Here is a 26431-nt window from a genome sequence, read left to right as displayed (position 1 = left end):
TTTTATTTAAAAATTTAAAACTTTACTTACGTAACGTAACTTTAACTTTTACCTTCTTACGTTTTAGTTTCTACTCTATATATATATATATATATATATATATACATATATATATATATATATGTATGTATATATATATATATATGTTATTTATTTCCGATGTGCATGATTAATTATTATATTTCGTCAAGTCATCATACTTCTTTTTATTATATTATATTATAGAGAATGATTTAAAATAGATAACAAAAGATGACGAATAGATTAATTTATGAATATCTGATCTCTATGTAGTTAACAAACCTCTTTTAGAATTTCTGTACAGGATATAATCCCAAAATTCGTTGACTTAAAATACTACAATAGTAAGATAGTTCTCGACAAATTAAATAAAAAAGTTATATATTTATAAATTTCTATTTTAAGCTGTAATTCTTGAAATAATAAGAATTGAAATATGATCAATTACAAAGTATATTTAGATGGCCACGTGTCCATGAGTCGCGCGTGCGGTAGTATTAGTAAACACAACATTGTGACTTGAGCTTTTGTACAGTTGACGTCGCTTCTAGTCTGCTTTTATTTTATTCATATAATGATCATTTTAAAAGTTTCATTAAATTTAAATGTTTTATTATTATATACAATTTATTAATTTTTTTCTACATAACTACACTGTTAGAAATGCTTCCTTTACGTGTAAATGAAGCTCGTGATTATAAATGAAATTAAAAGTAACGAACGATTTAACTGAAAACTAAATTACAGTAGTTACTTAAATAATGTAATGAACGTATGCATTAAATTTCACAAAATTTTATGAAAAATACATTAAATTTAATGTATTTTAATGTCATGAAATTAAATTCAAATTGTGTAACTTAAAATACATTAAATTTCATGAAATTTTTAATAGTGTACATTAAATGTAATTCAAGAACATTTCTAACAGTGAGTTATAGATTTTATTGTAATTCTGGTCTCTCTTTGGAATCTGAGTCACTCGGCCTTGTAATCAGCGTGAGCTGATATTCTCATTATTTCCCAATTTGGAGCGTAAGAAACAACTCTTATAATTTTGTTCACTGAGACTCAAAAGAAAACCGAAAATTTTGAATCATGTAAGAAGAATATATTAAATTATCATTTTATGCTTCGATTACTGCTTGATTCTCATTCATCTAATACATTTTTCTTTATTAATGATGAGGACGCATTTCGGCGTCTACTAACACTTACACACGGAGAGAATTTTCTTTTAAAATTTGTCCTGAAAATATGGTAGTTGTATACAATACAATACAATATTTTCAAGATTTTTACCATGTACGGTAAAATTAATCAAACTTATTTTATATTTTATTATAATTTTAATGAATGAGAGAGATTTACAATTCTTCAAAATATAATGTTGTCCCACAACTATCATATTTTCAGGGTAAATTCTAAGAAAAGACTCTTTCCGCGCAGATAATCATAATATTTTGTAATTGGTCATCTAAACCCCTATCCCAGAAACTATTGCTTAAAATAAAAATTTACAAATAATTTTTCTTATTTAATTTTTCGAAAATTGAAATACTAAGAGCCGGTTGTTCCGATTTTTTCAAATAAATTATGTGGTAATTTATCTATTGGATAAACAAAAGAATAAAAGAATAAGAGCATAAGAGAGTAAGAAGGTAAGATAGTGAGCTGAAGTTTACCAAAATAAACCAGTGAATTAAAATTAAAGTAAAATACGTTTAATAAAATTAAAATACTAAGTAAAATTAAAATACTATCTGGTTATAGGATTCTGAGTTGTACATTTTGGAACACTTTATATAATGACTGAAGAATTCTTCCTTTCTCTTAAAAAAATTCTAGAACTTCTGGTGCAATTCAAGGAGAGTTCCGACAAATAGAATTACATGGATTTCGCTGTTCTTGTTTCAGAATCGGAAGTGACAGGATGTCAAGGCTATTACGCAGTAGATCGGGAACGGAATCGCCTCGTTCGTTAGACAACATGCGCAATCGTCAAGTTTCTAGTCCTATGAGAACGTCAGGAAGTGTAAGTCATGAGTCTACGCTCAAACTCAATTTGTCTGAAGGGAATATTTTGCTGATATCTTACTAACTATAGGTATCATCCTCGTGCGTCGATTCCGGTGACGAGGCCAGTCTCAGGATAGACCGCGGCACGTATCAGTACATGTTCCAGGACATCGTCTCCATAAAGACGATGCTCCTGAAGCTCAAACGAGTTCTTCAGGAGGTACGACAGAAGCATAATACACGCTTGCATTTTACCTCGCTAAAAATTGTGCACGTCACATGTCACATCGCTTCTTGCGATCGTCCACATAAATATGTTTCACGCGTTTTAAGCGCAGTGCCGAAGCAAATTGAATTTTAGCTCCAGGCCCGCCTTCGATTTCCATCATATACACGTTATCGACCACAAGCATTTTATTCCGTTATCCATGTACACGGTGCGTTTATATTTTTACCTATTTTTATTAACACGATCTTTTTTATTTTTCATTTTTGTCGTCGTCCTTCCTGATTTTGCGTCTCAAGTCAGGAGAGAACGATTTGACGAGGGTACGTTGCATTGATTTTCTTTGCACATTTATTAATTTACATCACCTTATTTACATGCATGTGTTTGTGTATTTATTTAATTATTATATATTATGTATAATATATACATTTTTTATAATATATTATGTACTTTTACTTACACGGAATCGAGTAAAAAATTATACATATGAAAGTTGCAATTATACAAAAGAAAGCAGTATATGAAATTGTAATTACAAGAAGATATGTGAAAGTTATAATTGCAAGAAGTAGACTCAATCCTCATTCGAATTCTACTGTTTTACTCGGTCCCGATAGCAAATTATGAAAATTATCGCCAACACTAAAAATAAATCTGTGCACTAATATCTGATATTGATTTTTAGACAGAAACTCTCAACCCATTCGATAATCCGAAGGTAAGTACTTATATCTCCTATAAAAAAGTGCTCAGAAAATAGATCTAAAAATAACTTTCGTCTTTAATTCTGCTTAATTGAAGTTGACGTTAAGTTAAATTAGAAATGACGTTATCGGTATTATCGCAGAATGGCCTCTTCTGTAACCTGAACGAGGGTGGAAGTAACATGACTGACGTGAGCACATCACCGGGAAGTGGTGGTAGTAGTATTGCGGACGAATTGGCGGATCTGAGAAGGCAAGTGGTGTTCCTTCAGGGTCAAGTGGAGGACCGAGATCGCACCATACAAGTGCGGGATCGTACCATCGAACTACTTGAGGTAAATAACGAGGTAAATCCCACTCGCGATTAACTATACCGCTCTGTACCGCGAAAAGCTCGTCCTCAATGGAAGTCTAATCGGTAATCATCCTCAGAGCACTCTTTATTATTAATTGAAGCGAATCGCATAGAAATGATAATCCAATGTTAACCTTCGCAGCTCCAGATGTCCAAGCTTCAAGAACCTAAGAATACTCAAAGCTGTACTTTGTCGACACGCAACATCAACGTCTCCTCTGGAGATACTTGTAACGCCGCTACTCAAACAGAGAAGGTATCGCTTCATCGAATCTTTCAATCTCTTTATACGTACTTCACACCGTTTTATCTTTGTATTGTTACGATCATAGTAATCGCTTTTGTTTTGTGATTGCATTTCGTGATTCATTACTATTAATGTTCTGTCTTATCGTCATCCTCTCGATTAAAAGGAAATTGTTTGATTGCGGCTTTAGACACGTCCAGTATCGGCGGGACCCTCGCTCCTACAGTCACTCCCACAAGATGGTGTCATGGGGCCTCTCGTTAGGTGAGAATTTGTCCTTTATTAATAATTGTTACACGTTCAAGTTCTAATATTTATAATCTTCATTCAACATACATTAATTTTGTAAACAATTAATACCATTGATCGTCGAAAATTATATTTACGTAAATTATTCTTGTATCACTAACACAATCGCGTTTTCAATATTTTTTCTATCATGTGCATCATAAATAATAATGTTCTTTTTGCTGCTCTGGTCCCGCTCTTTGCTCGGGTGATTCCGCGTGACGCAGCTTCAGGATCGGGAAGGTAGAGTGCGTCAGTCTGTGTGACTTGTTATTGGGATATGTACTCCTGTCTGCATTTAACGCCCTTATATTCATGCATCTCTTTTATTTTCGTGCCACTTGTTTGACAATTCGTTATTAATAATTGCGTTCACATTTTGCATGGAATCGAGTAATTTGACTTCTCATTTGCTTCACAATTTCCGATTGATCAAGACAAATCCTGTCAGAACAAAATGATCGAGTTATTATAAATTGCTACATTTTGTTATAACAGCTTGATTATTTTATACAAAACATGATTATTTTATAAAATATAATAGTTTTATATATAAATTGTATTATATTTTATAGCAGTAACAACTATTCAACAAAATTATAACTTTTTGTTTTATTTTATCATTTTTTATTTTTTATTCAAGCTTGTCATGTCTTCGATCAATATCTTTTTTCTTTGCGAAAGAAAATAACCAAATGACTGCATTTTGATTGAAAGCCTAATGATCGAATAAATTCTAATGTAATTTAGAAAATATCTTTAACTATTTGAATGTAGAAAGATTCGAATGTAGATTATTGTGCCGTTTACATTTGTAAAACTAATGTTTCTGGCATGTAATAACATAGTTCATTTTTGTTTTAATGTTAATGTAATAATTATATCTTGACATTCCCAATTTCTTGCGATAAAATACTGGATTTATAATTCGTAATGTTTCACGCTGCCTTGATTAGCCATGTGCGGTAAGTTTTGAATTTTTTTCATTCGATCAATTCAGAATTGTTACTTGAAAACTTTTACGTTCTCCGCGATCTCTATTTCTCACAGTAATAACTTCTCGATTGCAGTTGGAGTGACTCGTTGGATCGTCAGCGACCATCACTGCTCTCCGAGCTTAATTCCGCCGGGAGCCATCGCAAGCCAATCGAACGTTTACCTCATACGCTAAGACTCCGTCAAGAACAGACTCCGACACGTCGCATCAACGTGCATGCGAGAAGACACTCGTCAGAATGCGTGTCCGGCTCGCCCACCAAGCCGAAGAATTGTATAAAATCGCCATGCGATTTGAACGACGCAGAACAACGTGACGCTAAGATAGAAGGAAACAAGTCTCTCATTCCGACACCTAGAAAACTACGGCTTTAATGACACGCTGATTATATCGATTTTCTTTGCGTATAGCAACGTTTCTTTTCGTTCCAGACGTCCGTATCCTTTAATTAAATTCTAAAGTACAAAAAACAAAACCTTTGAAAGACATTGATCTCTTTATGGACAAATCATTTACATGAAATGTTTTATTTGATTTTTCATTCAGTAAACCTAAAACGCCTAAATCGAGAATGAGTCTGTAATTAGAATGATTATGGACTTATTCAGGTTTACTGAATGAAAAATTAAATAAACATTTCGTGTGAATAATTTGTCCGTAAGGAGATCAGTATGCCTTTCAAAGATTTTCTGTATTTTAGAATTTAATTTGTATATAATTACTCAATCATATTTTCGCCAGACTGATTCGGACGTCCAAGATATCGTAAAATGATCTCGTTTTATCTGCTCGTACTCGTAATTAGTTCTCTGCGCGACATAATGTTCACGTCTTACGCGTTAACAATGATGTATGTTATTTGATATTATGCGTCTGATATAATTCGCCATAATATTTATGTAATGTGATGCAGAGAGTGTCGCGCGTAGCCATTTATTCCTGAGGATATTTCGGACAGTATGTAATTCGCGTCCACGCGCATTATAGGTATGGATACACTTAATTGTTAATATTAGTAAATTTCATTTCTTCACTTAAACGTAAATTTATCGAGCAAATTTTCTTTCTATAGCTAATTCGCTGTAATCAAACGAAAATTAGACGCAGTTAATCATTGTTAATAACCACTAAAAAGCGTTGTATTTTATTTGTCATTGTCAAAGATATCGCAAATACGTTTGGATAATTTTGAGAAAGTTGCATGAATGTAACTTCGGTTTGTGGATATACCTTGTGACAAATAGACACGGATTATAATTAGTGAAGTCAGGGTGTTATGTAAATTCCAGATAATTTTAATTTATTGTGTGCTTGGTATATGCTTGGTGCTAGTAAGTTCGTATTCGATATTATAAGTAAATTCGTATATGATATTTAGATTCTCTTGTCTTTCGTGTAAATCGAATAAATCCACGAATAAATTCAATTCAAATCTTCTAATGTTAAAAACTTTAGTTCTTGAGATTCAAAATCGTAATGTAGTTCGAGTTATTTTTCCGAACTGTAATCTCACAGATTATATATAATTTTTTTAGATTATATACTCTTCTAATAAGATAATTGAGAATCTTCTAATAAAATAATTCAAACAATGTGCATTTAAAAAAATATACATGTTTATATATAAGCCTTTATTTTCTATTAAAAAGATAAATGATAACAATAATTATTACAAAATATAAACACAAACGTAATTTCATAAGTATTTTTTCGTCCGCGTTGTATGATATTCTGCAGTATTATAGCAAAACATTTCACATAAAATGAATAATATCTGGAGATTAACGAATGTCAGGAGAAACTAGATATTTTATGATCATTGTATTATATTTATTTGTTCATACATTTAATTTATATACTAATTATATTTGAAAATAAGAACGGAAGAAAAATGAGAGAGTGAAAGTGAAAAGAAGAAAGAGAAATATATATATATATATAAATATATAAAATTTCATTAATTTTTTTAAGAAATATAAAATAAAATGTGGAGAATTAGGGAAATCTTAGCTTTTCCGCAGAATTATCTTCGCAAGATGCAGTCAAATATTTATAGAAATATACCGAGTAGTTCAAATCCACTTACTATTAATAACGAATACAAATTCATAGATCTGATATGGGATAAATTAAATGGCAATTTTATTGATATTATCGATGAGCAATCGACATTGATGTTAATCGCCCGCCACAGCTACACCTCGGAAAGCGAGCCTGTGACTAATGCGAATGATTTTAAAAATTCTGTCGCATCGTATAAAAGTTATGGTAAATAAAGAGCATACGTAATATAATGATTACACGTTTATTCTCTACATCCGACGACCATTATTATTGATATTTTTATTTTCGCAAAAGTCATAATGCAAATCGACTTGCATATCGATAAGCGAACTTCTCTATGAATTCTGTCATTGTTTTAAAGTGTCGCTTTGACGTAGCGACATACACATTCTATACTTTTTCTCATAAATTTGATACGGCAAAAACTTTATATTGTCAAACTGACGAGTGTCAACAACGGATATCGCTCTAATAGTAATTCTGTATATATACATAAAAGGACAATGTGTACATTCGCAGAGGTACGTGCTGTTATTCGATATAGTTGATTGAATCGCATTGACTGAGTCGCGTGTTGCAGGAAACTAGTTGGTCCTACATTTGGGATGCGATGGGAGATCTAAGCGCTGTGCCGCAGAAGAAGAGTATGCGTATTTTCTATAATATACTTTTTTAACACAAAATGTGTCAGTTCGTTTGTCGTTAATCGGAAACAATTCTAACAGTCGTAGATTATCTCCTGGAGCGTTTGGAACACGGTCATATTTACACATGGGTCGGCACTCTCCTTTTAGCAATCAATCCCAGCGGCGAGATCATCACCAAGGACATTTACGATCTCTCGCAAACTCACGAGTATGATAATATATGCGATGTGAGCTGTAAGGAAGTGTCGCCTCACATATTCGCCGTGGCTGCCCGGGCGCACTACAGGATAGTTCAGGGTCTCGGAAAACCCAGCCAGGTAAATCCAACTGTCTGAAGATTCGAGCACAATCTTCTTTGTGTATTGAATTATCTTTTCCTATTTCTTCAATTTAGAGCTGATACGAAATGATTTATGCCACCAGAGAACCCATCAACAGAGATAAAGAAAGAATTTTGTTGAAGTATTTAAAAATTTAGCCAGATGCAGATTTGAAAATAATTTTGTTGGATCATAAAAATAATTATGCGGGACACTTAAACGTTGATGATAATACTGCAAGTACTTTTAACATTCTAACAATCAGTTTAAGTGATCTATAATTATTTTGATGGTCCAAAATTATTTTCAGATCTGCATCTAGCTCTTTTAGATACTTCAGTAAAATCATTCTTTTCATGTAGTAAAAGTCCAAAACTGATACTGAGGAGTCTCAAGAACTGAGGAGTACCAAGACACATAGTCTTTGTACTCGAATTGAATCTTATTTCTGAACGAATCCATCAGATTGATTGTATTTATTTATTTATTCCGTTTCCTTGTACATTTGTAAACGATGTTTCTTCGTAAAGGTGATAGTCTTAAATGGAGAAACCGGAACAGGAAAGACCTTCAATGCATGGAAGGCGCTGGAATTCTTAACCAGAAACGCATCCCCTGAGGTTCTCGAGACACGAGATGTAGTTTGTGGTATCGTACGGAAGATTTCGGTCGCCTGCCGTTTGATATCGGCCTTCACAACCGCGCCCACTGAAATAAACAAAGTCAGCTCGAGGCATGTGCAACTCGTATGGCTCGAATACAAAATGGGTAGCATATGCGGAGCAACGATATCCTCCTATCTCCTAGAAAGGGACAGAGTCACGAAGGGCTGCTGCAATTTTCAGATTTTTAGTCAGGTGAAGGAGACTTCAGCTAGCTGTGTACATTTTTAAAAAATAATAATTTTTAATATATCGTTAATGTTAATCGGGCCTTTTGCTAAATTTCGCGAAATGCATCTTAGATGATGAGTGCGGTAGGAAATGTAACATTCGCAGACTTCAAATTGTCGATGGATATGCGATACTTCATGATGAGCGACTGGGATTCTCTAAAAGTGCGAGAGTTCTGCGACGATTTCCGTGAGACTACAAGAGCAATGGATATGTTAGGGTTTACAGTGAGTCAGAAGAAGGACGTTTTCTTCATTCTCTCTCTGCTCATTCACATGGGTAACATACAGTTTGTGGAGGAAGACGATCGTTGCAAGATCGATACCAATGATCATCGTACGTAATCTCTCGATGACAATTATATTAATTATTTTACGTAATATAAATCGCGAAACTCATACAGTATTTTATCCGAGAAACATCCTGGGAACATCCTTAGGACGTTCAGAAGATACATGAGAGCCATGGGAATTCTCCTTTCTTTTAAAGCCTCATTTTTTAAAATATTAATATTCATAAATAAATTAAATAAATATTCATAGCAAATATGTTGTTATATTTACTTTTAATATTTCTAAACGCTTTATCACAATTTTGATATTCCAAAAATATTTTTTTAAGACATTTCTAAATATAAAAACATAGATTCTATTATATTACTCTTCTTTTGTGTTAATATAATTTTAAATAAAACGTTTGATGAATTACACATTTAAATAACATTTTTTTAATGTAATAGTTTAAGTAATAATTTGATATTCTATCTTATCATTTTGACTTAAAAAAGATTTCGCTTGCGGCAAAGTCAATAAACTTCCTTAACAAAAGGGATTTCCGCGAATGATGCGTCTTCTCTTAAAAGACATAGAAACGTTCTTTGAATGTCTTTAGGACATCCCTTGGAAGTTTGTACTGTATGGGAAATGCTTTTCATTGGTAATAAGCGGTGTGAAGGAAAAGTGAAAATTCGACAGATATCATGCGATTTTCAGAATCTAGAGAAGCCTTGAATAACACATGCAAGTTGGCCTGCATCAAAGAAGAAGACATCGCTGAATTGCTCACATCTACTTTAATAAACCCTCAAAACACCCGGCGTCGACACACCATTTGCCGACGTAATCTCAACACGACAAATGCCTGTCGCTACCGATTGTACAGCATCATCCGCCACTTGTACGATCTTCTTTTTAGCTGGCTGATCAACTTCGTAAACAAAATCTTGTCCGCCCGTTTGTACAGCGAGCGATTGGGTATTAAAGATGTTTTCTTCCCTTACAGAAATCTAATTTGATACTAAAATTACTTATTTTGAAGGCCTAGTTTAGGCCTAGTTTCACAATTGACTATTAACTCTTAACTGAAGTTCAATTTGTTCATTCTAGAATTGGAAAAAGATGAGAAATAAGTTGAATCTCGGTTAGGCATTGTTCAATGCCTTTAATGTTTAAAATAAGTAATTAATTATTATCTACCAGTACATATTAAATTTTTATAAGAATTAACCACTTCAAAATCTATAAGGACAAAACCGCTTTAAACGACAAAAGGCAATACATTATTCCATGAAAAAAAATATGATTTTGCAAATATCGACCGATATTTCTCGCGTTTTAGGAATATTGGACATCTTCGGATTCGAATGTTTTGATTCAAATGGCATCGAGCAACTTTGCATTAATTTTGTCAACGAGAGATTGCAGCAATATTTCATGGAAAACTATCTGGTGTCCTGCCGGAACGATCTACAAAAAGAAGGTCTCATCGATGATGAGGAATCGTTCACAATTGTGCAATTGTACGAAGATCGCATAAGCACGATCGAAAAATATTTATTTACTGCCATAAACGATGTAAATATCTTACAAATATTTAATAAATGATATCTATTAGTGTGGGAGAATTAACGATGAACATTTTCGCGTCACAGATATGTCTATCGATTGTTCCGAATAGCTCGTCTACATTAATACGCCAAGTGAACGCTAAGAACTGTTCTGCAACAAGACGATTTTTGAACGTAAGGAAAGAAAATTTTGTTATACAGCATTATTGTGGTACCGTACAATATTCCGCTTACGATCTGCTTTCCAAGAATACTGATAAGGTAAACCAATCATGGTAAATAACAAAAAAAGTTTGTTATTTTTTCATTATCTTAAATAAAATTTAAAAATTCGAACTTTTTAAAAAAAGAAAAAACTTCTTTTCCATATATAAAAAAAAAGAGTAAGAGAGTTTCATTAGAAAAATATGAAAAGTAAGTTAAATTAAAATTAAGCTACAGTAATAAAAAATGGATATTAGAAATACATTTAAAGATCATTTAGCAGAATATACAAAATATTAAGTCGATGTAGAAAATTTGTATTCGTCTGATTATAATTCAAAACAAAATTTTGGTAAAATCAAATTCAATATATCCATTAAATTATAATTTAATAACTTAATGGATAATTTTACTTTGATTTTATCGAAATTTTAATGCATTCGATAAGTACAAATCTTTTGCATCAACTTGACGTTACATGCTAAAGATCTTTAAATGCATCTGTATAACGTTTCTATTACTGCAGATTAACTTTAATATAATTTAACTTTTTAATTTTTACTTTTTACATTTTAACTTTTTAACTTTATAATTTTTCTTTTTCTAGTTCTAAGAATTAGAAAAAAAAATAAAAAGTAAATTAAATTGAGATAAAGGTAATTAGTAGAAATTTAAATGTTTCGATTCCTATCTGAGTGCTATTTATAGTTAGTTATTTATCCTTGTTTACATTCGGTAAACAATAAAGAAGCTTATTCTTTTTAGCTGATGATCGATTATGTATCTTGAAAAAAAAGTGAAAATTACAAAGATGAATAAATTCGATAGGACATTTATAATTTTATTGATCAACATCTGGTGAATTTGCTTTCTTCTATATACAATCGTACAAATTTTATATACAATACCCCCTGAACTTCTTGCACGTTTCATCTTTTCCTTTCTTTTTTCTCCACAGAAAAAAAAAGAGAAAATAAACTGTGCAAGAAGTTCAAATAAAAAGAAAGGTTTAGGCTGAGTTGTTCCACTTTTTGATAAACTTCAACTCACTATCTTATGTTCTTAAGTTGCCTCTACATATTATTAGCAATTTTATAAATATTCATAATACGCAAAATATTAGAAACATAAGTTTCTTCAATCTGATTTAAATTAAAATGTCAACGCTGTCGCAATTCAATTCATTAAGTGCGGTTGATTTGCATTTGCGTATATCTTGCATGCAATGATACCTTATTCTGCCAATTCTGTAACTGCGTTTAGGAAAGACGTTTTGCAGTTTGCGAATTATAGAGGCTTTACTCTTTTATTCTTTTGTTTATCCAATAAATTACCACATAGTTTATCTGAAAATGAAACAACCGATCCTTAAAGGTAAAATGATACACGAGTGATACTCGAAATAAAAATCTGAATATAATCTAACGTGATAATGCATTTACAGATTCCGGACGAGATAACGATAACATTCAGCGTGAGTACGAACAAATTTCTACACTCATTAATTACCAAAAATAATCTACATCAAGTTAATGGAAAAGTAAAGAAGCCTACGATGCTTTCCAAGCTCCGATGTAATGTGGACTTGTTGATACAAGAATTAAACAAATGTGACACGCATTACGTTCGCTGCATTAAGCCACAGTATAGTATTTAACAATAACGCATAATCAAGTTTACTTTTTTATACAATAAAAAATGCACCTTGTAGGCGACTCAACAATCACGAGTGGGATCGAGACAATCTTCGCAAGCAATTGGCTAATACGGGTGTTCTTGACGCGTTACCACTGGCCAGATGTAAATATCCGATTCATTTCATCTACTGGGATTTCTTCAAACGCTACAGTAGAAAACGCATAGGTAAAGATTCTAAAAAAATTTTGAGCCTATTATATTAATTAATTATTTCTCCGTAGAAACCTGCAGTAATTTACGTATAGCTTGCAAAAACATACTGGAGTCATTCTTCCTGAACGACGACAATTCATCGGTGCATTACGGGAAACGTTTAATTTTTTTAAAAGAATCTATATTTCTGCGATTAGAGGCGGCTAGAAAGCGATACCGTGCCGAATGTGTCTGGAAGATCGAATCTTTTTGGTTGAAATATAGCAAGTATCTCTTTGCATGTATAAACATTCACATCTTCGTATCAATCATAAAGGCGCAATGAAAACTCGATGTACCGAGAATGATTAATGGGTTTTCTATAATGAGTCTTAAAAAATTGACCAATAATAGTCGATTATTTTCTTCATTCGACTTTGATTAATTATTTTCTTGCGGTTTAAAATTTGAAACTTATGGCTTATTATAGAAAGCCATAAAAGATAAACAGTAAAATTAAAAATAAATAAATACATGCCACTATCCAACAAAAAATGATTCATTGAATTGACGTCGAATCGACATCTAATTGAATCATTTCTCGCTAGATAAATATCATTATATATCGTTATATTAGGTGTAGTAAAAAGAAATCCATTATTTTTCCATTTCATGCATATATCGATTAATAATTTTCGATGAAAAAATTCGGTAGACCAATCATTAAACCTGGGAGTCAATGTAACTTTTTCCTTAGAACGGAAACATGAAAAATGAAAATTTTGTACACACATGCATACATAAAGTTTTTCATTTCTACTCTAGAAAAAAAGTTACATCTGTTCGTGTTTGCACTTTTTGCACTCATAATCTCTACTTTTTCTATGGACCTTAGAGAAAGCTAACTTATAATCTTAAAACAGTATAGTCTTATGATTTAAGTCTTATGTCTTTAGTAACGCACAAGAATTGTCTTATGACTTATGTTTTAAAGGCCCCTCGTATTTATACATACTTTAAGATTTAAGTCACAAGATAATTCTTGTGCGTTATTAAAAATTTAAATCATAAGACACTTAAGATCATAAGTCAGGTTTCTGCTAAGGTCCTATCTTTAACATTCGAATATATATTATCTTGTCTTAAGTGCACAATAGTTATGGGGATTTCAAGCAATATGAACGAGTCTATCTCGTCATCATAGCTGCATTCCACTTGACGCTCGCAACGCTCTTGGAATCGTATTTCATCTTAGCTATTTATCAAGTGTTAAGATATAATTTCATGCTGGCAGTCAGTGATCATTTTTAGCATTAAAACAGGCCACGTGATCAAAATTAACGAATATTAAGTTTCAATTCTAATGTAAGAATAATTCTAATTCTAAGAATTAGAAAAGATAAACATAAGTTAAACCAAGATTAAAATTAATCTTACATTGATGAAACCGAACTAATGTCAATTTGATTATTGCTTGTTTTAACGTAAAAAGCGTTGAGTGTGAGCATCGAAAAAATTTTTAAACAAGGACAAATAATGCTTGCGAGAATTGTAAATGCCAAGTGAAATATAGCTATAGAGATTACAATTAAGAGAGAGAAAATTCAAACTAATTTCTACTATCTTTTGCGCAGAGAATTATACGCAATATATGGAAGAGAACATAATTGATGATACTCGGGAAAATGTTAGCACCAATATCCAAAATGAATTAATTGAGGAATCTCAATCAGAACTTAAGACCGTCGTGTCTGTATCAGGAATGAATTATGCAGAACAGCACGAATCGCAAGATGTAAAAGAAACTTCAGAAAATACGGAAAATGATATTCAAACGATCGTTCAAAAAAATTTGCGCGAGCAATCTCAATTCGAGAGATCCCTGTTAGAATACGAACGTATTATACCAATACAAGATTGTCCACGTTTCATGTCCGGAAAATATGTAGAAATATTGACAACATTAGCAAAAAAAACTGCATATATATTACATTGGCTAGATGGTGTGAATAAAGCAAAAGATACAAAAAAAAATAAACCATCGATATTAGAACTGCTGCGAGAAGAGTACAATAACGATCAATCAGACAGTAGCAATTGCTGCGAGGATATTCAATTACAAAATCATAAATCTTTAGATGATAATAAGTTTCATGTACAAAATAAATGTGAGGAGAATCGTGCATATTATAACGAGGCAAGTAGCATTAATAATATGATATATTGATGATATATTTTATCTGTTTATATTCATGAAAAACTCTTATTTAGAAGGAAGATTTGTATATTATACAATGTGGTGTTTTTACGCTATTTTACAAAAATGGAATTTTGAGTCGACGACGTCCAGCAAGGGTAAAGTATAAATTGAAACTGTGAAGAAAAATTACATAATTAAAAAACGTGCTTTATTATCTTTTTTTAGCTACCAATTAAAGTACATACTCGTCTCAGGTGTCTACCCAACTCACATTATTTGGTACATACGGAGTTACCACAGGGTCTACAGGATTGTCTTTAAAAAGAATATTTGTATAAATATAATTCTTAATATTTAGGAGAGTCCCCCTGAACTCTCTCTACACTAAACACATATATACGTACAAATAATTTTTATCTAATTTATATTGAGGTAAAAAAATTCATTTAATTTAAAAGATTTACATGCAAACTTTTAAGAACTTCTTTTGTCTCGACTGACGTGAATAGGAATTCGCGTTAGAAAATAAGAAAAGATTAACGACATGCTAGTAGAGACTAGCATCTAAAAATCATTAAAAAATAGAAGTTTCATGAAAGAAAAGTAATGATAATCTCTTTAAGTTTTAATTAATAAAAACGATCTGTATACAGCTATAACTATTTAATACAAAACGAATAATTATATATGACAATACTTGTTGTACATGTAATACTAAAATGTTCGAATGAAGCTTATACATATCTTTATAGATTATAGAACAATTACAGACAAACATTTGCTAAGTTATAAAAGTTGTAAGGACCCTTCTTTTTATCTTTAATTACAAGTAATCTGCGCGATGCGACTAAAGCAAGAGTGGCTTGAAGGTCACTTCTTAGAATTTGATAATTAGCTCTTAAACTGACACGTCTTAAGTTATTTTGTGGCACCGGACGGCCACCAGCGAACGCAAATCTGTAATCACGTTTAAATTATATAATAAAAATGTTACGCATTCATATAACTATTTGCTATTAATTTTATGATACACACCTTATTTCTCGTCTCGGCCCTCTCAGAGTGGAATCTGGAAATGCCGTTTGTCGATCCCACAGCATTCTGGTGTTAAGCAACGATCTGACTTCTACGTATCTTATCTTGCTTTTAACGATGATAGGCAGTGTGCCAATTTTCTTATCTCTCCTTTCTCTTGCATTATCATCACGATTAGTAGATATATACGGTAATAACGAGTCTCCGTAATGCTCAATAAAAGGAGTGAGGTTTAAAGAATCCTGCGATTTCATAAGGGCACAAATAGCTAGCTATAATAATTACAAGAAAATTAATTAAAGAACCATATACCAAGGATTAGAATATAATATTGATACTAACAGCTATTCGTTCCCAAATAACTGAACCAAACGAAGCGTAATAATATAAAATATTTTGTATGGAAAGTGTGTGCGCGGTGTCATGTTGAAAAAATATAAGAGGCTGAATGCTCGCTAACAATTCCACAGCCATTATCCTTTTTTTGTAAAATTCAAAGTTTTCCATTTCACACTTTAAAAGAACATTCTCCAATGTTGGTATATACCTGTCCATAAATATTCAAAGAAGTTAGTTTTTTTATGAAATTATTTTACAAAATAAATACAAGATTTGTTTAAAAGTTCTATATTACTTGTCGGCAATCGATGGCCAGCGAAGCATTAATTTCAGCACGCACTCTTTGAAAAGCACCTCCAAATTTGGATGTATGAAACTCTGACCCAACAATAATTCTAACAATAATTCTGTTAATTTATCCACCTTTAAATAAGCACAAAGATTTAAGATTCATTTTGAGTACAAATTTACAAAAGATGATCATCATCATTTTACAATTAATTACCGAAACTAAGTGATAGGGATAGACAGCTTCGCTGTTACTGGCAATGGCAATTATAAGTTGACACGTCCGTGTAGAAACACGTGTATATTGTGCATTATTTGAGATTACCATAGACCTAGCAATGGACATCAATTTGTCAATAACTCCTTCATCCCCTAAATGAACGTTTGTGGCACAGTCATTAAGTAAGACCTAGAAATATAAATAATAATGTTGCATTTATGATAATAATATTAAAAATTAATTTATATGTATGTGTTTTATATACCTGAAAGGTTTTTTGTGAACCATTAAACAAAGTTTTCAATGCGCGTTTGGCATAATTATGACGCGCTTCTGTAAGCTTCAAATCACATATCTCAGATTCTAAAAAAAAAAAGAATTTTAACACAAATTAAAAGATTATATTGAAAAATTAGCAGCAATTTCAAATTAAAATTATGTTTTATCAAATATAAATTAAGAGATTCATCATAAACATAAATTTTAAAAAAACTTGCCTTGCAAAAATGGCACATTAGTTTGCGTCAGGCACAACGGATCATTCATTTGATTAACGAGATTAACAATAGATTCGCTAGGCACATACACCTTTGCTTCTGTATGATACTCTGGTAAGGATTCTGGTGCACCAAAAACTGGATCGGCATCACATAAGCTGGTGATTACTGCATTTACATCCATAGATGTCAGACGTTTCCTCTTACTATGTCTTAGTCTTGTAACACATTTCTAAAAATGAATATTTTATAGAGATGATCAACATTGTAAATATTAAACTATTAATCTTTCAAAATTCTGTGTCTATCTAACTTGATATAAAATTCTCGATCTTTGCTCATTGAGAAAAATTTAAATTGCTAAAGATTAAATAGGAATTATATTAAATAGAAATAGAATTATATTAAATAGGAATTGTATTGTATTTACATGTAAGACTTCTCTTAAACGATAGGAAGCATCTTCAGCTAATCTTTTTAACAGAGGATCTGGTAAGGGATGCATGCCCAGTTCCTCGCCGATAGCAGAGACCCATTCAGTGCTGAGCATAGCGTATCTCCTCGAATTATTATCGATTGTAATACTGCTGGTTCCTGCATCTCGATTATTATTGTTATTAACAAATGAGCTACAGTATCCCATAGCTTGATTCGACAATAGCTCTTTCATTTTTGCTTTTTGTATCCACGCAGAATTCACGACTAGAGTCTGTCAAATTTATTATACGCGGATATCTTGACGAGGCACTGGTCAACTATAAATATAGACAAAAACAAAATTATTTTTAGAGGTTAATATTTAGAATTCGCGAAAGAGAAAAAAAGTTAAAAGTCCAAAATATTCAACTTGAATGATTATTGTACGTACATATATATATCCATTGATATATATTAATTTTATAACAATAACGTTCTTTCTAATTATCGAACGAAATAATTATCTTGTAATAAATATTTCCGTTATATTTTTTCGTGACTAAATAAGACCCTTTGAGGTTAGATAACAAAACAAGCGACTATAGGAGAGACATCTTACTGCGGTGATGAAAAAAAAAACAAAAAATTTGTAATTCAGAATTATTCTGGTAGAGGGCTACTGTTTATCAACACTGTGTTCCAAAACTCATTAGAAAATTCCGTAGTGCGTGATTATTCCGGCAGAGGACCTTCACTTTTAACATTTGTTCCTAAATTCATCACAAAACTCTCAAAAGAAAGGCGGGAAACTCAGCAACACAAAGCAGAAGAAATGCAGAAAATAAAATACAGAATTTACAGGGAATGTGTGACAGATTGATGGTTTATTATTATTATATACATACAATGCTTTATGTTGCGTATATAGTATACTCAATTCTGTAAGTACGCAATTCTACAATTCATTGAAAATTATTTCTACTAAGATATGTGTACAAAAATGTTATTCTCTCCTTTTAGGAGGAGTGATAAAAGTTTTATTTAAAGAGGGAGCAAAGACTTCACATCCTAAAAAGTTTTAAAGGAAACAAGAATGGAACCCCCGCAGGAATTTCCATTTCCCTTCCCAGCGTACGAAATCCAGAAACGATTTATGAGAGAGCTTTATGTTTGCTTGGAAGGTGGTAAGCTGGGTCTCTTCGAAAGTCCCACAGGAACTGGAAAGTCCTTGTCCCTAATTTGTGGTGCGCTTAAGTGGTTGGTTGATCACGAGAGATGGAGAAAGGAAGAGTTAACTTCGACGATCGCTGAAATAGATGATAAATTAAAAAGCTGTGAGAAACTATCTGATAATTGGTTTACTGTGCAGACGGAGCAAATAGAGCTTAATGCTGAGAAACAGCCGTTGCAAGCCAAGCTAAATGCACTTCTTGAGTATGAAGGTCAAAAGGAAAACTTAAAAAGATGATTGTTGAATCAAGGAGAGCGAAAACAACTGGAAAACTGAGGCAGTTCATCAAAAGAGTTCCAGAATCAGATAAGACAGAGGAAGTGAATCCTGATGTCTGTGATATCGAGAAGGATCTTATCTTGGAAGATGGATTATCAAACTCAGAAAGTTCTGAAGAAGAAGACACGGATGAACCTTTATTTAAGAATACCAAAATCTTCTTCTGCTCTAGAACACATTCACAATTGACACAGTTTGTCCATGAATTGAAAAGATCTCCCTATTCTCAAGAGATTTCTGTAGTACCGCTCTCGTCGAGGTTATCTCTTATTTATTTTTAATATTTTAATATATTATCTAGCTCTCTAAAATTTATTAACATCTTATTTTATTCTAGACAAAATTACTGCATCAACAAAAATGTCAAGAGATTGAAGCACATCAATCTGATAAATGAAACCTGCCTTCAGCTGCAAAAAAAGAAGATTACTGTTAAGAAAGAAAAAGATCTAAAGAGATCGAAAACTGCAAGCAGTTGCCCATTTATACCAGGTGATCAGAAACTTTTAATGGCTGAGGTTCTAACAAATATTCAAGATATTGAAGAGATAACACAGAAAGGACAGGAAAATAACACTTGTCCATATTATGGCTCAAGAAAATCTCTGCAAAATGGACAATTAATATTAGTACCATATAATTCTATTTTTCATAAGAACACTAGAACCAGTTTAGAAATAGATTTAAAAGGGAATATATTAATAATAGATGAAGCCCACAATTTGCTGGACGCCATCGAAAGAATGCACAGTTCTGTAATTACTGGGAGAAATTTGCTTCACTGTTACAGTCAGCTGTCGCAATATCAGAAAAGGTATTGTTATACTTCTTTCGATTTGAATTGTTATTCAATTAAATAAATTTCTGACTGTAATATGATTGTAGATTTGAATCTTTGTTCTCTGCTAAAAGCGTGATGTATTTAGGCCAATTGAGTTTTTGCTTGAAGAAGCTTCTAACTCTCTTTGGAGCAACAATGAAATCTCATCCCAATGACGCGATCGATAAAACAATAGCACCCAAATTATACAAAATAGAAGATTTCGAAGTGCTTACAGAGATTGATACAGTAAACATCTTCAAATTATTAGAATTCATCAAAACTTCAAAACTAATTCATAAATTACAAGGATTTGTTGAACAATATGGCAATAATATTAAAATTAATGAACAAAAGATAAAGAAATCTGGCATAACAGAATTTTTAAACTCGATTAAAAATAATGATGTATCCTCTCAAGAAACTATTAGTATTGCGGACACATCAAGCAACAATGAAGAACAGACGAGCAATCCTTTGATGGCGATCTTAAGTTTCTTGGAGTGCTTAAAAAACAGCTGCGCGGACGGCAGAATATGTGTTCTACCTAGCACTACTGTTGGACAAGGAATTATAAAATTTCTATTGTTGAATCCTGCAGCACATTTCCATGACATCGGTAAACAAGTACTTTGAAACTTAATATACATTTTCTCATTTTTATCTTTTTTTTTTGAGTATTTTAAATTTTTTGTCACAAATCTAGTGAAAGATGCCAGATCTGTGGTATTAGCCGGTGGCACAATGGAACCAATGTCCGAATTCGTAGATCAACTATTTTTAATGGCGGGTGCTACACTAGACAGAATTATGACATTTTCGTGTGATCATGTAATTCCCAAGGAAAATATCATATCCAATGTTGTAACGCGTGGTCCGACTGGAATTGAATTCGAATTTAATTATCATAGTCGACAAGATATAAAATTGGTAATAGAATTATTTTTATCTCTTTGATTATTGTATTGTTTAAAGAGAAAGATGTATGTACTTAAAAAAAAAAGAATATCAACAAAGATTGATGTTTTAGCTGGATGAATTAGGTAGAGTATTATTAAATTTATGTAACGTTGTACCAGCTGGAATAGTAGTATTCTTTCCATCTTACAATTATGAAGACACAGTATTTAAGCATTTAGATAAATCTGGCGTTATATCCAAAATTTCTACAAAGAAATGTATCTATCGTGAACCTAAATTAGCATCACAGGTATTTTTATTACAAGTTTTCTAAAAAATAACTAATATTACTTATTTAATTTTAACTAATATTACTTATTTAATTGTATTAAGGTTATTTATTTATATGTTTATTAATAAATAGCTAATATTAGTTGTTTAATTTAAATTAATCAACATTATCTTTAGATCAATACAATATTAGATCAATATGCACATTCTATCAAGAATCCACAATCCTCGTGTAACGGAGCGTTGTTGTTTAGCGTAGTGGGTAAGTAAATTAAAATTATATCAATATAAGAATCTTATTTGTATTTTTATTTATACTATTTTTTCAGAAATATTGAATTTTTTAATTTACGTGATATTTTGTAGGTGGTAAATTAAGCGAAGGTTTAAATTTCTCTGACGATTTAGGTCGATGTGTCATAGTCATTGGCTTGCCATATCCTAATATTAAATCATCAGAATTACAAGAAAAAATGAAGTATTTAAACGAGAATGTTGTACGTACTCAGATTTCTTTATTGCAGAACTTAGAGAGTAGTTTGATTTTATATAAATTTTATATCTTCCATTTTTTCATTTTCCAATTTTTGTTTTTGTAGAAATCGGACGCCGGAAATAATTTTTACGAAAATTCTTGCATGAAAGCAGTGAACCAATGTATTGGTCGATCTGTTCGTCACATTAATGATTACTCGACGGTTGTACTGTTAGATAAACGTTATTGTCACAAAATCAAAGTACTACCTCAATGGATTCAACGCTCCGTGACGATTAATAATTCATTTGGTTCTGTAGTTGGTAACATCGCAAAATTTTTCGCAGCGAAAAGATTTAAGAAAGTTTAATCTGTGATAATAAATCGATTAATTAGAATTACAAAATTACAAATGGTCGTTACTAATATCTGTAATAATTTTTCTAATATCAAATCGACTATGTGATAATTTAATAATAATGTTTTACTTAATGATATAATTGTGTTTTTAGTTGATACTTCATAATTATACTACTTCATAATTATAATATAAGGACCGAATTATTTTCTATACCAATACAAGTTCGATGTTTTTCTAATTTAGAAACACGTCACATGTAATTGGCCAATTGGATGCCAAATTTATAAATTAAATCATGACAATAGACATCTCCTGGTCGTAAAATAGAACAGGGAAAATGCGACTAAAAGAAAATTAACTTGAATGTAATAAGAAACATAATCCTGCAATATCTTAATCGCTTTACTACTCACATAATTAATAGCATTTGGATAGTTTTGCGGTTGAATACTGAAAGCACAATGGTTCACGTAGCGAGCACCTTGCTTTCCTGAAATAAATTTCTGTAATTCGCCTTCAGGTGCCACATCTTGTTCCATCTCATCAACAGCCTTTTCTTCCTTGTATTCCTCTTCATGATTCGAGCTATCATTATATGCACCAGCAGAATTATTTCCAGTCTACGATAACGATATATTTTTTGTATTTTGTTCAAGATGGATTATTATGTATTTCGATTATCATCGCATTTATAGTACCTCAGAAGTATTACTTAGACGACCACCTGTGTAGAACTGTACGCCAGGCTGATTCGAATAAATCTCCAGAACGCTGTATATGTTTATTTATAATTCCAGAATATTGCTACAATGAACCTGTGCTATGAATAATATAATTGTGAGCCTTACCGACCACTTTTCGGATGGATCGCTTGAGCGACGTATGCGTTACCACCATGCCAATTTGGTGTGACGCAGAAGTTATGATCGTATCCTTCTCCCGGAGGAACCTGCAGCTTATGCAAATTCACAATATCTTTTTACACAATTATTAGATAATGATTCATCTACTGTAATTTGCATGAATTTCAATTTGATGCCTTCTCGATACAGCTTTCCAGAAATTTCGGTACACGCAAATCCATGATGGTTCCTCCGACCCCTCGGATGCTGCCGGTTGGTATTGGATCCGTATAATCCGCGAAGGTCCAGCGGTCACAGTTCAACGAGATCTTGTGTTTCATCAATTCCTTTTTACCAGCGTCCTATAATTATATCTAATTAAGTAGACCTGCCACACAATTTCTTACTGAAACTAGAACTGTTTTTTAGTATAGAAATAAAAAGAAAAAGTATTAATTAAATTATTGTTCTTCATATTTTTAGGGTGGTTCCAGCTTCAACTATACTAACACACACAGGATGTATAATTACATGTCCAGCGAGGTTGAACAAAGAACCGTGCGAGATGTTCACTATAGTGGAATTCGTCGTTGTTGCCCGGATACCTATTTCCAGCATATTGTCAGGCATCAATTTGAATCTCACTGTACTCAATACTGCACCGGGATATCCCTCTTCACCGTCTTTACTTAGATAAGTCATGACGACTGAGCATCCATCAATATGCGATTCCCACAACTGCCGACCAAAGCCTTTTGTCTGAAATAAAAGAAAATGTCTGGTATAAGATATTTAATATGAATTCGTTAATTCTTGAATGGACTGATAACACAACAGACTTACACCTCCATGCAGATGATGCTTGCCGAAATCATTTTTCGTTAATTCATAAGTTGTGCCTTCAATGACAATACTGCTATCTCTTATGCGATTTGCGCATCTGCCCAGGATACATCCTATAAACGGATTAATCTTGGGATTTATATAGCCTGAAAAAACACGAATCGTTTCCATTAATTATTTATAAAATTAATTGAGAGCGATGAGATTAAATGAACATGATGGACAAATATGTAATTACGTCAAGAGTTCGTACTCTCCAAATTATCGAAACCAAGCACAACATCCGCGACACACCCAAATTTATCGGGATACTTTAAAGAAACAATTGTCGCACCCCAGGAAATAACGGTGATTTCTAAGTGATTCTTATTAATCATCGTGTACGATTTTACTGGCATCAACTGGAGTTCTTTATTTTCAATATCCTCTTTGCTGTCATAATGTATTTTATCCTCTGCAGATTCTGTAATTAAAATGACTTTTACATCATTCTATCACTGGTACAGAAATAGGGCTGCCTCATGAAATAATAAAGCACCGGCATAAATTTTTCCAAATATTCCTTCCGTGATTGTAACATCCTTGCAATTGCAATCGTAAGTAACCATGTTTCATTTCTTAACGTTATCCAGTTTGCTGTCAAATCATTTGTTGCAAATGTAATGAAAACAAGAAATTTACTATTCAACTTCGTGTCTACATCAAACAATTCGTGACATTAGTGTTTATGATAAGAATAACAGGTTACAAAATATTATTTCGACATTTTAAATACTTTTCGTTGTTTCGACATCAGAAAATCGTCTAAAAAAAAAATGAAAATTTTATAGGCTCAATTGTATTGTAAACCACTTTAAATTTTTTTAAAGAATTATTATATTTCGTAGGAATGTGGAAGACATTAAATGATCGCTCAAAGAGCTAAAACTTATTGATGCTGTTATTTAAAATTATTTATTAATAATAATAAAATTATGATGAGAATAAAAGTAAAAATAAGAGTAAGTATAACGTATTATTTATAGTTCATAAAATGTTATCATAATAATAATACAATATGCTAAAATAATAAAATAATAAACCTATTTTATTATTATTCTTATTATCATTTTTATGTATACTCCAGTTATTATTTATAATTTTTATATAATTAATATTTATAGTGTAATGTACAATACTTGGAAAAATACATGAACTTTTAGTGCAGGTCAGACATCATACAAACACTTTTTCTGAAGTTCTCTCTTCGTAGTTAGGAATAAAGACAACACATTAAAAAAATCGAAGACAGAATATGTTATTATGATATATTTTCCGTTTTTAAACAATCGAGTTCTCAGAGATCCGTGAAATTAATATTTATTCGTTTATTATCTTCCTGCTCGTAGATAAAAATCGATCTCCTTTTTGGTAATCTACGTTCATCGCCTAAGAAATCGGTAAAAGAAAAAGAGAGAGATTCTCGGATCGAAAGTGAATACTCCCGCGAAATACTTTACGCGAAAAATCGCCGCGATAAGAGTTATATTACATTGAAAAATTTTCCCGTCGAAAGCTTTGGATTTTTGCGATGTTTCTCATTTACTTTAAGGCGCGCACCGAAGCGATTCATTATTCTCACTTAAATACACGTGGAACACATTGCACTTAGCTTAACATACTTATAAACTATAGAATTACTCCATTAAATAAATTGCCTGTGACCTGATGAGTTGCTGTTACGTTCTACATTCTTTACAGTTCATGTATTACAAAAAAGAATACTGACAAAAAAAAATTTTAACTTCGCGTATTTATGTATATGTATGTACCAAACTGTGATAGCCCCGCGCCGATAAGTCGTTTTTATATTTATGAAATACATTAAACTTTCTACACACGCCAGAAGCGTACAAATAGGAGCTACCACAGCGCAGAATATGTGTACATCGAATAGACAATTCATTTATAATTAATCGTCTTGGTCGTGGTCGTTATTGTACAATTTGCTAAATCGCGCAAGCTGCATGCAATCTCGATACAATCTGTTACGTCATAAAGTATATTTACACCTTTTAAATGCAACATTATAAGAAACAGCATTTCAGAGAGCAAACGGGATCCTCCATCATATGTTTCACGAGGCTGATGAGTATTTTTTTTGTTTCAGTGCCTTAATGTCCACTCTCGTTAGGTCTAACTAAACTAATGAGGACTACATTGTAAATGTGAGTTGCATATTATATATTACGTAAAAACAGGTGTTAGAGAGAGTCTCGCGTTACGATCCACATTCGTATGCTATTTCCCTCACATAAATTTCATAAATTTATCCTGTATCAAAGTGTGTCATACATGTAACAAATGGCAGAGAGAAAAGAATTAAAAGGATGAGAAGAATTCAGTACTGTATAACATTAATTAAAAACGTTAACTGTTTAAAGGAAGAAATTCATTTCTTTTATACAATTTTAAATCTGACAAACTAGAGTTGTATGTAACAAGAAGATATCTAAAAGAAGAATTATAAATTACTGTCATTGGTATATATTATTAATATATGTCATACAAACGATACATGATAAATTTATTAAGTTTTTTTTACAGTGAGATATATTTATAGATTGATATTATATAAAGAGACCTCAGTTGCGTTTGATATGATACAACGTAATTTATCTCGTAAATATATATATATATATAGTAATAAATATATATATATATATATATATATATATTATTAANATATA

The 26431-nt window shown here is 31.8% G+C and overlaps 5 protein-coding genes across 5 annotated transcripts in view; 3 read left to right on the top strand and 2 right to left on the bottom strand.

Annotated features, from left to right (window-relative positions):
* Positions 1–5234, top strand: part of LOC105621138 — a 29521-nt gene extending 24287 nt beyond the window's left edge. Inside the window, exons 5-12 of the mRNA XM_012202609.1 lie at positions 1939–2056; positions 2129–2260; positions 2566–2589; positions 2955–2987; positions 3117–3320; positions 3471–3584; positions 3766–3839; positions 4934–5234. Of these exons, the coding sequence (XP_012057999.1) occupies positions 1939–2056; positions 2129–2260; positions 2566–2589; positions 2955–2987; positions 3117–3320; positions 3471–3584; positions 3766–3839; positions 4934–5234 (1000 nt within the window). The remainder of the gene's footprint in view (positions 1–1938; positions 2057–2128; positions 2261–2565; positions 2590–2954; positions 2988–3116; positions 3321–3470; positions 3585–3765; positions 3840–4933) is intronic.
* A 3421-nt stretch (positions 5235–8655) lies between these two features.
* LOC105621137 (myosin IB heavy chain-like) lies at positions 8656–15185 on the top strand. Its single transcript, XM_012202607.1, has 11 exons — positions 8656–8748; positions 8856–9120; positions 9777–10037; positions 10402–10637; positions 10715–10891; positions 12279–12478; positions 12546–12697; positions 12754–12948; positions 14299–14861; positions 14936–15019; positions 15090–15185. The coding sequence occupies exons 1-11, from the start codon at positions 8656–8658 to the stop codon at positions 15183–15185; spliced, it is 2322 nt and encodes a 773-aa protein (XP_012057997.1).
* Positions 15186–15628: 443 nt separating this feature from the next.
* Positions 15629–17913, bottom strand: LOC105621136 (TAF6-like RNA polymerase II p300/CBP-associated factor-associated factor 65 kDa subunit 6L). The gene is made up of 8 exons (XM_012202606.1): positions 17674–17913; positions 17244–17475; positions 17012–17109; positions 16744–16935; positions 16534–16661; positions 16242–16446; positions 15900–16171; positions 15629–15821 (listed from the first exon to the last, which is right to left on the bottom strand). The coding sequence occupies exons 1-8, from the start codon at positions 17911–17913 to the stop codon at positions 15629–15631; spliced, it is 1560 nt and encodes a 519-aa protein (XP_012057996.1).
* Positions 17914–18753: 840 nt separating this feature from the next.
* Positions 18754–22026, top strand: LOC105621135 (probable ATP-dependent RNA helicase DDX11). The gene is given in 9 exon segments (XM_012202605.1): positions 18754–19108; positions 19111–19429; positions 19508–19984; positions 20056–20609; positions 20697–20920; positions 21021–21200; positions 21359–21443; positions 21548–21678; positions 21781–22026. Coding segments are annotated over 9 exon segments (2571 nt in total).
* Positions 22027–22267: 241 nt separating this feature from the next.
* LOC105621133 (aldose 1-epimerase-like) lies at positions 22268–24310 on the bottom strand. Its single transcript, XM_012202604.1, is given in 9 exon segments — positions 22268–22360; positions 22431–22602; positions 22648–22788; positions 22866–22966; positions 23057–23221; positions 23391–23618; positions 23703–23848; positions 23956–24129; positions 24241–24310. Coding segments are annotated over 9 exon segments (1290 nt in total).
* Positions 24311–26431: the final 2121 nt, after the last annotated feature.

This window comes from Atta cephalotes (genome assembly GCF_000143395.1).
Source record: "Atta cephalotes unplaced genomic scaffold scaffold00032, whole genome shotgun sequence".
NCBI classification, from domain to species: Eukaryota; Metazoa; Arthropoda; class Insecta; order Hymenoptera; family Formicidae; genus Atta; species Atta cephalotes.
The sequence above is the reverse complement of the archived record's forward strand: the minus strand, read 5'-3'. Positions and strand labels throughout refer to the sequence as shown.

Coding starts and splice junctions, on each gene's coding strand:
- LOC105621137 (XM_012202607.1), top strand. CDS start 8,656: ATGGGTAGCATATGCGGAGCAACGATATCCTCCTATCTCCTAGAAAGG. Junction 14,862..14,935: donor ATCGTGCATATTATAACGAG/GCAAGTAGCATT, acceptor ACTCTTATTTAG/AAGGAAGATTTGTATATTAT. Junction 15,020..15,089: donor GTCGACGACGTCCAGCAAGG/GTAAAGTATAAA, acceptor ATCTTTTTTTAG/CTACCAATTAAAGTACATAC.
- LOC105621136 (XM_012202606.1), bottom strand. CDS start 17,913: ATGAAAGAGCTATTGTCGAATCAAGCTATGGGATACTGTAGCTCATTT. Junction 17,110..17,243: donor TAATGTGCCATTTTTGCAAG/GCAAGTTTTTTT, acceptor TTTTTTTTTTAG/AATCTGAGATATGTGATTTG. Junction 16,447..16,533: donor TGGCCATCGATTGCCGACAA/GTAATATAGAAC, acceptor ATTTATGGACAG/GTATATACCAACATTGGAGA.